General features: G+C 55.0%; 6 protein-coding genes across 6 annotated transcripts; 2 read left to right on the top strand and 4 right to left on the bottom strand.

Moving 5' to 3' along the window:
* Positions 1 to 374: 374 nt before the first annotated feature.
* Positions 375 to 2,913, bottom strand: LTR77_004262 (uncharacterized protein; the record flags this gene model as incomplete). The annotated part of the gene is made up of 2 exons (XM_064801516.1): positions 375 to 2,678; positions 2,746 to 2,913. 2 exons carry the CDS (start codon positions 2,911 to 2,913, stop codon positions 375 to 377), a joined length of 2,472 nt encoding a protein of 823 aa, XP_064660146.1.
* A 279-nt stretch (positions 2,914 to 3,192) lies between these two features.
* On the bottom strand, positions 3,193 to 5,898 carry LTR77_004261 (uncharacterized protein; the record flags this gene model as incomplete). Its single annotated transcript, XM_064801515.1, has 1 exon — positions 3,193 to 5,898. The coding sequence occupies one exon, from the start codon at positions 5,896 to 5,898 to the stop codon at positions 3,193 to 3,195; it is 2,706 nt and encodes a 901-aa protein (XP_064660145.1).
* Positions 5,899 to 6,248: 350 nt separating this feature from the next.
* LTR77_004260 (uncharacterized protein) lies at positions 6,249 to 7,565 on the top strand (the record flags this gene model as incomplete). The annotated part of the gene is made up of 1 exon (XM_064801514.1): positions 6,249 to 7,565. The coding sequence occupies one exon, from the start codon at positions 6,249 to 6,251 to the stop codon at positions 7,563 to 7,565; it is 1,317 nt and encodes a 438-aa protein (XP_064660144.1).
* Positions 7,566 to 8,166: 601 nt separating this feature from the next.
* Positions 8,167 to 9,429, top strand: LTR77_004259 (uncharacterized protein; the record flags this gene model as incomplete). Its single annotated transcript, XM_064801513.1, has 4 exons — positions 8,167 to 8,268; positions 8,387 to 8,628; positions 8,686 to 8,807; positions 8,864 to 9,429. 4 exons carry the CDS (start codon positions 8,167 to 8,169, stop codon positions 9,427 to 9,429), a joined length of 1,032 nt encoding a protein of 343 aa, XP_064660143.1.
* A 120-nt stretch (positions 9,430 to 9,549) lies between these two features.
* Positions 9,550 to 10,019, bottom strand: LTR77_004258 (uncharacterized protein; the record flags this gene model as incomplete). The annotated part of the gene is made up of 3 exons (XM_064801512.1): positions 9,550 to 9,718; positions 9,772 to 9,846; positions 9,901 to 10,019. 3 exons carry the CDS (start codon positions 10,017 to 10,019, stop codon positions 9,550 to 9,552), a joined length of 363 nt encoding a protein of 120 aa, XP_064660142.1.
* A 315-nt stretch (positions 10,020 to 10,334) lies between these two features.
* Positions 10,335 to 12,345, bottom strand: LTR77_004257 (uncharacterized protein; the record flags this gene model as incomplete). The annotated part of the gene is made up of 2 exons (XM_064801511.1): positions 10,335 to 10,609; positions 10,662 to 12,345. 2 exons carry the CDS (start codon positions 12,343 to 12,345, stop codon positions 10,335 to 10,337), a joined length of 1,959 nt encoding a protein of 652 aa, XP_064660141.1.
* Between the last annotated feature and the right edge of the window lie 260 nt (positions 12,346 to 12,605).

Raw genomic sequence — 12,605 nt, 5'->3', positions numbered from 1 at the left:
CAGGTGCAGTGAGGGAGGAAGACAAGCTCTGTTTGAAAGTCACAAAATTGATATGTGCTGACTCGCGCTAGTGACTAGAAGGGAGCCAATCAGCGTTGAGCAGACCAAATATCACATGCACGTATTCAACATCACCTCACATGCACATATCTAACATCAGCTCTACCAAGCTATACAACGATTGAGTCACTGGGTTGCCTTTAAGTATAAGCGTGAGGCAAAGCATCAAATATCAGGAGCGTATCGTTCTATCATCTAGACATACGAGACATATCCGGTCGTACTACATGGGGTATCATCAACCATTGCGTGCATCAGACATCCGACCCAAAGAAAGCCTCATCCTCGTCGTAAAGATCGTTCACATGTCCTCATCACTTCCCATCCAGCAGCCTCCTCAGCCCCTCCTCATCCAAGCTCTTGAGCAGCGGCTCTCGTATCGGCGACCTCACCTCTGGAAAGAATCCTTCGATCGGGCCCGACTGGTTGATACCCGGCGTACGAGCTTTGATCTTTCGAGGTGTGGCTTGAGCGTCAGGACTTGCCATCGAGCCACCTGCGGACGAGGAGCTGGTTGGCTTCTTGGCCGGTACTTCGACAGGGCTCGCCACTTTGTCGCCTGCGGACGAGGCACTGCTTGGCTTTTGCGCCGCCAGGTTGTCACTCGCTAACGACTGGCTGGCAGACTTCTTTACCACCGACTTCACAGGTGCAGCAGCACTCGGAGCCGTCTCCTCGTAGTGCGCAGGCGTCGCGCCCCAGCGGCCAAAAATCCAGCCGCCCGTCTTCTTGCTCGCGCTGGGCTTACTTGCCGGTGCTGCCTGCTGACGCTGATCCGCTGCCATGCCGCTGAGCAGATTCTTACTATTGGCAGATGGGCGAGACATCGCAGCGGGCCTGTCTGCGTGAGCTGTGGTGTCGGAAGTCACGGCTTGTGAGGTGATACCACGACCACCATAGGGTGCCAGGAGCTGGGAAGGTCGTGTCTTTAGACCGTGGCCGTCGGCTCGTGACACGGATAGGATGCTTTCATGAGAGGTAGCCCGGCGAAGCGTGTGTGGTCGATAGAATGACTGGTCGTAGAGAGGGTTTGACATCTCCTCTGACATGGGAGACACATTTGACGCCCCATCTGGCACCGAGCTCTCGTTCTCCCATTCTCCTTCTGGCTCTTCAGGTATTGGCTCTGGATCCATCACATGCTGATCGAGCTTTGGAAGCTCTTCGATGCTCAGGATAGAATCGAGGGACTGCCGAGGTCCGCTGTTGTTGATGCCACCGCGTGAGACATTTGGTGCGCTGTACGTCCGGAATGAACTCTGCGAGTCACGCTTGGAATATGTGGGAGCGAAGACAGGCGAACCCGGGTCCTCAGTGTCCGGTGTGGTAGGCCGCGACGAGTCCATGCCGGCATCGCTAAAGACGCGGTCGAAGATAGATGAAGTCCGGTTCGTCGTAGACTGCGGTGAGCTTGGTCCGGATGTTGCGAGCATTGAATGGTAGGTGTTGTTCGACTGCATAGACCATCGATTGCGCATCGGTACTGGCTGCGGTATGCTGGCAGCTGTCTGCTGAAGTATGGCGGCAGTCGGAGTGGGTGAGTTGTATGAGGAGAACGATCGCGGCGTGCCCGACCTCGAAGGCGGTGTGAAGCTGCCGGGGGTGAACGATCCAAGACGTTTCTTCTTTGGTCGACGTAGAGTCTGCGGCTTCGGCGTAGCGGATGGCGCGTGGTAGTGGTGATGAACATGCAGCTCGGACGAGTTTGCTCGATTTAGCTCCTGTCGTAGGTCGTCGCGCTTGGCCGGCACCTTTGTGGGTAGTTGCTCGTCTTCCACAGGCTGGTGAGTCTGGAGTTGTTTTCGCAGTGTCTCAACTTCTTCGTTCGAGTTGTTCAGCATCTCCCGAAGCTCCACGATACCCATCTGAAGGTTGGCGTTGTCCTGCAGGATGTCTTTGACGAAATGTGAGACGACGTTCGTACCCTCGCCTTCGCCAGCGCCATTCTTCGCCGCGGCAGCACCCTTCAGCCGTCCAGCAGCAGAGCCCAACTCCTTCTCAACAGCATGCCTCCTCTCCATCCGCTCTACGACCTCATGGTGACGTTCGTGCTCCTCCTTCGCCTCGCGTTCGATCCGCTCGATCTGGTCCTGCAGCTGCGCCAGAGTTCGCTCAGCCTTCTGCCATCTCCGAAGCGCAGACTTCTCAGACTCCTCCTTGGCCTCGAACGTGTTCTGCCATGTCGCCTGCTCCCGCTCGTATTCAGCCAGTTGTCGCTCCAGGGATTCCGTCCTTGCTGCAAGCTGGCTCAACTTATGCAGCTCCTGCTGAGTCGATTGCAACGTCGCCTGAAGATTGACCACATGCGCATCAGACTCCGACACGGCGCTGTTCACCGCCTCCAACTGATCCAAAAGATTGCGATTCTCCTCAATGACCGTCGCGTTTTTCTTCTCCAGCACCTGCTTTTCCTTTTCCAACATCCCGATATGCGCCGTCATCTCCCTGCGCTCGCGCTCAGAGTCGGCAATGTACGATTCGTGTCTCACCAACAACGCCTGCAACGAGAACATTAGCCCGGACATCCCATCATCGACCTTCGCCGCATGCAGCTCCGTCGCGCGTCCGCATGCGCGTATCCCCAGCATCTTGCGCTCATCCGTCCGCATGCGACAAGCCTATCACACCCCCAACTACAACGCTACGAAGAGCGGCGCAAAGGGTCCTGTACCAGAAATTGCATACCTTGCCCAACCGCGCCGCGGTCGATACATCCTTCTCCAGCCCATCGAGCGCGCTCTGGTTGTGTCTCAAATACGCGCAGGCCTCGTTGCCGCAGCAGCAGGCTGGGCGAGGAATGTGGTCGCTGTCGTTCTGTTGGTACGAGTCCAGGAATGATTGGATGGGATCCATGCTTTGCTTTGGATGAGCGCGCAAAGTGGTGGTGGTGATGTTGTTGCACTCATTTCTGAGGATGAGATGCTGAGCGAAGGATGGTACACAGGAGAGGACGCGGATTAGAGTGTCGTGTAGGTGTATGTGAGGGTGAAGTGATGTTCCCAGCCACACCGCGTTTATCACGAATCGCGGCACAAACACGAAGTGGGGCTCGAACAACATTCACTTGCAACAACGTTCACTTGCACCATGTGTCAAGTCTTCGAGGGGTATTCGATAAGCACTACAGATAAATCACATAACATTACATCTCCAGCCTCTTTGCTCATCCCTCTCAGCATCCTTCTCCAACTCCCTAACCCTATCCTCCACCCTCCTCACCCCCTTCGCAAAGTCTCCCACTCCAGCCTCCACCTCCTCCACCTTACTCTTGAGCCCGGCAATCTCGTAGTCCAACTTCGCTGCCAACGTCTCAATCTCCTTACCCGACTCTTCCAGTCGTTCGCGCTCCTCTCTCAACATCCCCTCAGCGTCCGTCTGAAGCGCGTGCATGTGATCGATGTGCGGGCGGTACATGCTCTCCAGAGTTTGCTGGTCCTCGTCGAACTTGTTGAGCGACGACATGAGGGTGTAGAGCTGAGCTTGCGTGAAGCTGGCGGTGTCGGTTCTAAGCTCGCTGATCAGGTGATGGAGGTGCTTGAGCTCTGAGGCATTGAATTCCTGTTGGAGCAGTTCAGCCTTTGGGTTGTCGAAAGTAGCATCCGGGTCTTCAGGCGCTATTGATTCCCAAGACAGCACGCTCTCCTCGGCTAGGGAGAAGCTCAGATGTCGTGGGTATGCGTCTTCACTTCGCGATTGCAGACTGACTTCTACCACGCGACTGTACGAGACTGTACGCTTCATTAGCCGACCGACATCTTCCTCTGGTTTGGCCTCATTAGGCAATGTTTCAGTCGACTGCTCTTCGTTGTAAACTGATCCTGCCGCCGATCGAGCACCGAGGGTCGCGCTCTCGGAGCCCTCCTCATCTGCCGGATCGATGTCCCCATTCTGCCCTTCTTTACTGCGATGGGATGATGCTCTCACGCTTTCACTGGAGCGCTTTGGTTGCACCTCCCTGTGCGAAGCTGCGTAAACGGAAGTAGCTGCAGCACCAACGTGCTCGGGAATAGAATCGGTGGTGTTCCTTGATCTTTGCTCCTGCACGGGTGACTGCGGACTGCTTATGCTACTAGCAGGCGAGCTGCGTGTCCGTGGAAGCAGAGGTCTCCGACGATGCTCCTTGCTGGTCCTAGCAGAAGTGTCATCGACCGGAGACTGGGTCATGTAGGGCGACTGTGGTGATCTAGGCGTTTGTGGCGAGTCGTCCTTGGAGCTCGTATGCCTATGGTGGTGCCCCAAGCCAACAGCTCCCTTGAACTTTCCGATACCACTCCTCGCCTCTTTGAAGCCAGAAGTACGCTTGAGGATGCCTTTGCTCTTGTCTTCATCATCAGTATCCTGTTCGTCAGGAGTTCCAGTATCTTCATACTGCTCTCGCTTCCCGACCAGACCATCGGCTACGCTCTTCCGAGCAGTCCAGGTAAAACCGCCGTGCTCGCTTTCTTTGAAGTTCAGCTGACCAGCGTCAATCTGCTTCCACTCCTGACCTGGCTTGCCTTGCACACCCATCGTGTCGCGATTGGCCGCTTTCTTCACTGCTTTGCCGTACCAGAGCCACTTGGCCCTCTCGCCTTGTACCAGCTGTACGAAGCGCTCCATATCGCACGTCTCGATCTCAGCAATACCAGCACGGTCTCTGCGACCGACGACATCCATCACCATCTCGCCACCTTTGCCGCTCAGCTCGGCGACAGTGGACTTCACAGCCTTTGGCACAGCCCAATGTCCTTCACTATTCGCAGCTTTGGCCGTCGCACGATGTAGTTTGTCCAGTGTCCTTCGGTCAATCCGCCGTGTCCTTTGAACACGCTGCTGCTTCTGAAACGAAGATATACCCTTCTTCATTGCATCCACATCGAAAGCATCTTTCCCAACAGGTGCGCCAAGCGAGTGCAGTCGGTTCCGAGCGCCCATCAACAGGCCAAGCAGACCAGCTACTGTCGTCGGCCCAAGTATGCCGTCATGAGGCTCGATGTTGTAGTACGAACTGCCAATCTCAAGCCACCAATCATTAATTGCGCGCTCGGTGACATCGCATAAGAGGCCATCGGCATAATCAATCTCAAGCTTATCAAACAGCATGAGAGCACTCTGGCAGAGCCTCACCAGCTCAATGACCGAGTCGTAGACCTCGTTCTTGTCACTTGTGCGGTAGAGTTGGTGAAACTTTGCTATCGTTGCCGCTGTTGGAGGCGATAGCGTCAAGCCAACACGACCAGCGCAATTCAGCCGTTTGAGATCCTCATTGACAAAGAAGTCCGCGCGGTGTTTCTTCAAGTCGCCGTCCGGCACCGCAATGACCGTGAGGGAGCTTGGGAAACCGGACAAGCTCGTGACCATAAGTATACCAAGAGGCGTCTCCCTTCTTCGAGCATGGTATTGATTCAGAGCTTTGAAGTACACCCGCAGCCTGGCGGACCACGTGCTCTCATCGATTGGTACGCTGAGAACGCCCACGACAACATGGTGGCTCGGATCTCCAGTATACGTCGTGATAGTGAAGGTAGGATGTGAGCGCGACGTAGCCCACTGCTCGACAAGATAGCATTCGTAGCCCTCTAGTTCCCGGTCGCGTTCAAGCACTTTCGTGGATGGGTCGCCTTCCAGGTACAAGAAGGCTAAAGGGTCGGTGAGAACGAACCGCTGGTGTCCGGCAGGAGTCCCCGCTGCGACACTCTCTGGCGTGCCATGTTGAGCGGAGGTGTTTGCCGTGTTGTTGGATGAAGTGGCGGAAGTTCCTGGTCGCTCGAGGGTAGGCTGCCGATGGAAGGAGGTTTGAAGACGGGGCGGTCGGAAGTGTTTGCCATCTGTAGAGGTCCGGGATGCATTGGCGGCCATTGGATTAACGGCTGTCTGGACTGTTCAACACTATGGTATTGTCGTGCTCGGTCTCGAAAGTGGCCTTGATATATGCAGGCAAAGAAGGCCTCGTCCAAGCGGCTGCAGTATCATGGCTGTAGGTCGTATCATATCCCAATACCCGACTACCAATCTCCAGTCATCGCATTGAGTAGCGCAGCGACCAGTAGTGAGCAGACGATCAGTTGTGTTTGTGGTATTTGTCGTTTCTTGGAGAGACCTGATGCATGAGGTCGGTCTCTCCCCGAGCTTCATGCGCCACAACCACCGAAGATCACTTCAGATGCTTCTTGCTCTCACGTGAACATGACCACAAGCACACATCAGCCATGGAGAGCATCAGCGCCGCCCACCAAACCTTGGAGAAGAAAGCCAACCTCGACAGAACACTCACTGACGTCCAGGCACTCATCGACCAGCTCCAACGAACCCGCGATGCAGTCGCCGAAACTCCCGAGCTCACGGCGATGCATGTCGCAAAGCTCAAGCAGCCTGTGAAAGCCTCTTTCGATAAGATAGAGGAGAGTCTAAAGGATGTAAACAAGGGCCTGAACCAGTACCAGAAGGCGCTGAAGGAGAAGTTCAAGAATGCTCAACTACCAACTGCGTCCAACGAGGTGCTGGGCGGGGAGAATGGGCTGGTCAACAGGGCTATTGCGATGCACCTATTACGAGAAGGGAAGTTTGGGGTAGCCAGGACGTTTGTGCGGGAGGTCAACGAGTCGCAGGAGCAGCAGTATCAACAGGACCGTGGGCTGAATGGTAATCCTGCGGCCAACGATGGCTGGATACAGGAATTTGCGGACACGGATGCTATGATTATGGAGATGGAGAGCGAGGGAAAGCTGGAGCTCAGAGAGGACGGGGAAGTGCTGGATGGGAAGGGTCACCTGCAGAAGAAGTTCACGGAGATGTACCACATACTGGAGGCTCTACGAAGTCAACACAACTTGAGTCCCGCAATAGCATGGGCGAGGGAGAACAGTACGGAGCTGGAGAATCGTGGATCGAACCTGGAGTTTGAGCTGTCACGACTGAAGTTCGTCGAGCTATACACATCATCCGAAGAGACAATGTCGGAAGACAGTATGACCGGTCCTCTTCGCGCTCTCGAATACGCTCAAGCAGTATTTCCAACATTTAGCGGCCGCTACTCAAGAGAAATGTCCAATCTGCTCGGTTCTCTCGCATATTCTTCTGGCCTGGACGAGAGCCCGTACAAGACGCTCTTCTTCAACCAACATCCATGGGAAGATGTGGCCACCTCTTTCACCCGAGAGTTCTGCTCCATGCTCGGCCTCAGCTCGACATCACCGCTCTACACCGCTGTTACCGCTGGCGGTATCGCACTACCCATACTGGAGAAGGTGGAGCGTGTGATGGCGGCCTCGCGAGGCCAGTGGACGTCGGTGAACGAGTTGCCTGTCGAGACACCTCTGCCGCCGGAAATGCTGTTCCACAGTATCTTCGTCTGTCCCGTCTCGAAGGAACAAGCGACAGATGACAATCCGCCGATGATGCTGCCATGCGGACACGTCATTGCAGAGCAGAGTCTTCACATGCATTCAAGAGGGAAGAACAGGATGAAGTGTCCATACTGTCCGAACGAAAGCGATCCGAAGATGGCTCGGAGGGTGTATATTTGATGACTTGACGAGAGCTAGCCGGTGGATTGGCTACTCGTTCATATCTTTTCTTCAACCTACACAAAATTTATCTTCACAATCTGGAACACTCCGTCTTGTCCCTGTCGGCGAGTCAGAAACCGCTCGTCTAGATGCCTGGTTTCACGTGGCTGGAGAAGCCAAGCCGGGAATCTTCAATCTCAAACACCTGCGATCTCCAACTCCATTTCTCACCCTTGCAACGCAATTCACAACCGTCAGCCCCGTCTCCTCGCCGGCGCTTCCAGATCTGTGTCTCGTATAAGCGAGGTGACTGAAGCACTATGCGGCCCATCATTGTCGCGAGCATATTGATGCTTGGGCGTAGCGCCCACGGGTCAGGGAAAACCAAGACGCCAGATCGTTCGTTGACATTCTCCTGATCTACGTGCTCAATATGGTGAAGGCTTGGTAGGTAAATACAAGATCTCTTTGCTCCCCGTTGTTCGTCTTCGTCTTGTTCAAGTACTCCATAGCACTCCATCTGCAGCAGGACCTGTTCATCTTCGAAGTTACACTTCTGCACACGGTCTGCGACCTCTTGAAAAGTCTCGAAGTCAGCATCAACATCTCCCCCGTCAAGATGTCGTCCATCAGGTCCCTCGCCCTCCTCGCCCTCTCCACCGGCTTCGCCAGCCTCTCCGCTGCTCAGGCCTCCGGGTCAGGATCGACGACCCGCTACTGGGTGAGTAATCATGGGTAAAAGGGTTCTCCAAGGCACGATCACACTGCAAGTGGCGCTCTGAGACCTTTTGAACCCTTTCTCGCCATCGAGACACTTGCTGACCCTTTAAATCTTTTAGGATTGCTGCAAGGGCTCCTGCTCATGGCCCGGCAAGGCGGACGTCTCCTCTCCAGTCCAGATGTGTGGCATCAACGACACCCCGCTGAGCGACCCCAACGAGAAGTCTGCTAGTGACGGCGGTAATGGATACATGTGCTCTGACCAGAGCCCATGGGCCGTCAATGAGACCATGTCCTACGGCTTCGCGGCCGTGAACATTCCTGGAGGCAGTGAGGCTTCGTGGTGCTGCGCTTGCTACGAGTGAGTCTCCTCGTGCGGCATGATCAGCTGGAACAGAGTGACTGACAAGAAGTTCAGGCTCACCTTCACGAGCGAAAAAGTTGCCGGAAAGAAGATGATTGTGCAGGCCACCAACACCGGCGCCGATCTCGCCGGCGGACAGTTTGACCTCGCCATGCCAGGTGGTGGTGTCGGTATCTGTACGTGCCCAATCAAGAAGGACTCACCCGAATACGACTGATATATCCCTCTCCAGACAACGCCTGTACCAAGCAATGGGGCGCCCCTGCCCAAGGCTGGGGTGAGCAGTACGGAGGAATCGCTACAGATGAATGCGACACCTTCCCAAGCGCCCTGCAGCCCGGCTGCAGCTGGCGCTTCGACTGGTTCGGAAACTCCGACAACCCGGACGTCGACTGGAAGCAAGTCACCTGCCCTAAGGCCCTCACCGACAAGACCGGTTGTATCCGCCAGGGCGAGACCCCGACTGGTGGCGATGAAGGGTCTGACGAGCCTTCGACCCCCAAGCCCAAGCCCACGACCGCTGCTCCCCCGGCGTCGTCTTCTCCTGCTGCTGCGTCTTCGTATGCTGCACCAGCATCGTCCTCCGCCGCTGCCGAGTCTTCGTCTGTTGCTGCCGCTTCCTCTTACGGAGCCTCATCCGCCTCGTCCGCCGCTGCGGTCTCCTCTTCCGCCGACTACAGCTCGACCAAGGAGGCACCAACCGGATACGGCAGCATGTCTGCGCCGGCCTCGTCGGCGAGCTACGCCGCGCCCGAGGAGTCTTGCGAGGTGGAGTACGTTTACGAGAACGAGTTGTAAGGAGTTGCGAATTACAAAGGGGAATAGAGAGATGCATTGACTTCGATAACATGACAATTTTACGGCGAACTTGTGTTTCCGCCCACCAAACCAACTCTCATCTCACTCGTTTGTCTGGAGCTATTGACCCTGGTGCTTCGCGACCGCCTCCCACAGCTTCGGATCCTGTTCCACCTTCACCTCCTTGCTCGTGTCGAGCTCGTTGTAGCGACGGAGGTCCATGTCCTTCTCGAGTAACGGTATGACGTATTTATCGAACGTTTGCCAGTATGGATTCTCGAGGTGATACCTAATCATACTCATTAGCCTTCGAGATCATTGCAGGCTCGGAAGGAAGCTTACTTCTGGCTGCCCTCATGAGCATAGCGTTCGACGATGGTGAATGCTTGAGGGTCTTTGTGGTCTTGCATGACGAGCCTTCCGAGTCGTCAGTCGTGGATCAACTCTGATCAACGATTGTCTGAGACTTACCAGGCCAAACACTCTTTGTCTTTGCTATAAACTTGACTCGCCTCTTGCAGCTTCGCCGTCAACTTCTCGACGCCGTCCTTCTTTGCATAAAGATGCACGACGAGGGTGTAGGCTGGCATTGTTGGTGTTAATTGACGAACTGGCTGTTGTTGAGCGCTGTGTTTGGTCACCGAGCCTGTCTCAGGCGTTTGTCTTCATAGATGGAAGGCTGTCTGAGAAGGCCCGATTCCTCTACAACAGCTGTCGAAGAAAGTTCAATGGCCTGCAAGAGCTCATCATCACGCAAGCTCGAGAGCAGTTCAGCGGCTTCCTCACAAAATGCTTGGTGATGTCTGACTATACAGCACAACCTGCAGGAACATTTGAACGACACGAATGCTAAGTCGACTGTGCCTTGACGGTTGCGCAGAAGTACATCTACTTTGCTCTGGCCTCTATTTAGGATTGATAGCATATCGACTCTTCGAACGTATCCAACCTCCATACTTGTAGAACGCATAGGGCACCGGTACCAATACACAGCTCAAACAAGCCATGATGGTCAACGTATACGCCACTCCCAAATTCTCGTAGAATGGAATCCCGACCACGACCATGCCACCTGAGACGACGTAGCGGATGAGCGTGATAGAAGCCAGCGCGGACGCGGCGTAGGTTTCGTAGGAGTCGATGATGTATTGGTAGCAGGTGATGAAGACGCAGAGGATGCCTGTGAGACCGGTCAGCAACATTGCGCAGGTGGTGATGAAGGATGTTTTTACCATAGCCGAACAGCACGGATGCAACAAGCGGGCTCCAGATCGAAATATCAGGTCTTGCCGTCCAGCCCATCCAGAACAGGGAGATGGGAATCGCGAACGCACCGCCGAGCATGCTATACCACAGCCTGAACTCCGGAGGCAGGCGATCGCCGCCCTGCTCCTGAATCCTCTTCAAATCGCGCTTAGCCCACTGGTAGATCAAAGGGACTAAAGCAGAAGCTCCGAAAAGGCCGACAATGATTCCTAGGAAGCAGAGTCCGGTCAAGCCTTGCGAGATGCCGTAGGTCTCCTCATAGATGTATGTGTAGCCGTCCAGAAAAGTGAACAAAACAATGTAGATGACCGACAGATATAGCGCGACCAGAATGACAATCGGCTCTCGCGCTGTAAGCAGGAAAGGCCGGTACATTGCCCGCCTCAGCCGGACAAACAGCGATTCTTGTCGGATTTCAACTGAGCCACGGTATCTGTTGTCGCCTGTGATCTCGCGCAGATGCTGGGCTTTCCACTTCAGCAAGATCGGTGGGAATGTCTCCGGCTGGAACAAGATGACGATAATCAGGACCAGGCCGGAGAAGATGAGCGTAGTCCATTCAACCCATCGCCAGGAGACAGCGGAGCTCTGGGCGATGAAGCCGCCCATGACGGGACCGAGAAGGGGGCCAGTAAATGCAGCGTTCGCGAAAATAGGGAAGGTGTAGACTCTTTCGAGGGGGCTCCAGAGGTCTGAGATTGATCCGCCGGCACAAGTCAATGGGGTTGCGCCGAAGAGGCCAGCGATGAAGCGAAAGGCCAATTGAGCTCCAATGTTGGGAGCCAGTGCGCTGGCCATGATGAAGATCATGTATAATGCCAGCGTCACGATGTAGACAGGGTTGCGTCCCACCGTCTCCGAGATGGGTCCAGCGAACAGCGATCCAGCCCCGAACCCGACAAGAAAGAGTCCAGTCGCTAAGCTCTCCACCACCTCACTGACACCAAACTCCCTGGAAGCTTGAGGTAGAGCGGAGGAGTCAATGGCGCTGGCGACACCAACAACGCAGCCAATGCCGGCGATGGTAAAAGTACATCTGATCCTGGTGAGCATGCTCCAGTTATGAGGATCTTGCGGATCGTTCTTGCCCTCGTAGCCGACAACGAAGACATTGCCATCTCCTCCCTCCTTTGTGGTTCTTCTCCGTACTTCGATGCCTGTCATCACAGCTCCCAGCGCAGTTCCGATCGACTGCTGCGTCGTAGCTCTCGACAGCGTAGAGCGAGCATTCAGTCCAAGCTCGTAGTCGTCTTGCTCTTGCTCTTGCTCTTCATCACCCAATTTCTCCTCCTCTTCCAGCTTCCCTTCGATGTCTTGCTGCTCATCCCGCGACATCTGGTTCTCTTCCACCCGTCTCGACTCATCGCGCGACAAAGGCTGGCCTCGCTCGGGAGGCATGTCTCCAACTCCAACTCCGGCAGGGAGGCTGCGAGAGCCAAAGTCCGTGCTAGCAACATCTCTCGCGGCATCTCCCTTCTCGAGGTCGATCTTGTCGTCGTCGCTGGCAGAAGAGCTGGGAGATTCATCTCCTTCAGCTGGCGTACGTCTGTCATGTCCTTGACCAATGCGTCCCTCGGCCTTAGCCTTGTCTCTTTCAATCTGGTCCAGCACCGCTGCCCTGAACCTCCTGTATTGTAAAAACGACTGCATCTTGAAACTGACAAAACCCACCCATCCGAAAAGTCTAACAAGGAGACAGAAGAGGAAAATAAAGACATCTTAAACAAACCAATCCAACTTACATATCATTAACATCATCGCGTCACGAGCCCGCCGTACTCGGCCGCTACAACCGTGATAGCGCGCAGCTGAATAACAACAGCCGCAGGACAGAAAACATTTCGGGACATGTCTTGCAAGGTTTAAACTCAACGAGTCGACGTGAAGTGGAAGAGTGACGTGGTGGCGGC

The sequence above is a fragment of the Saxophila tyrrhenica genome (assembly GCF_035928015.1).
Source record: "Saxophila tyrrhenica strain CCFEE 5935 chromosome Unknown scaffold_6, whole genome shotgun sequence".
Lineage (NCBI taxonomy): Eukaryota > Fungi > Ascomycota > Dothideomycetes > Mycosphaerellales > Extremaceae > Saxophila > Saxophila tyrrhenica.
The sequence above is the reverse complement of the archived record's forward strand: the minus strand, read 5'-3'. Positions and strand labels throughout refer to the sequence as shown.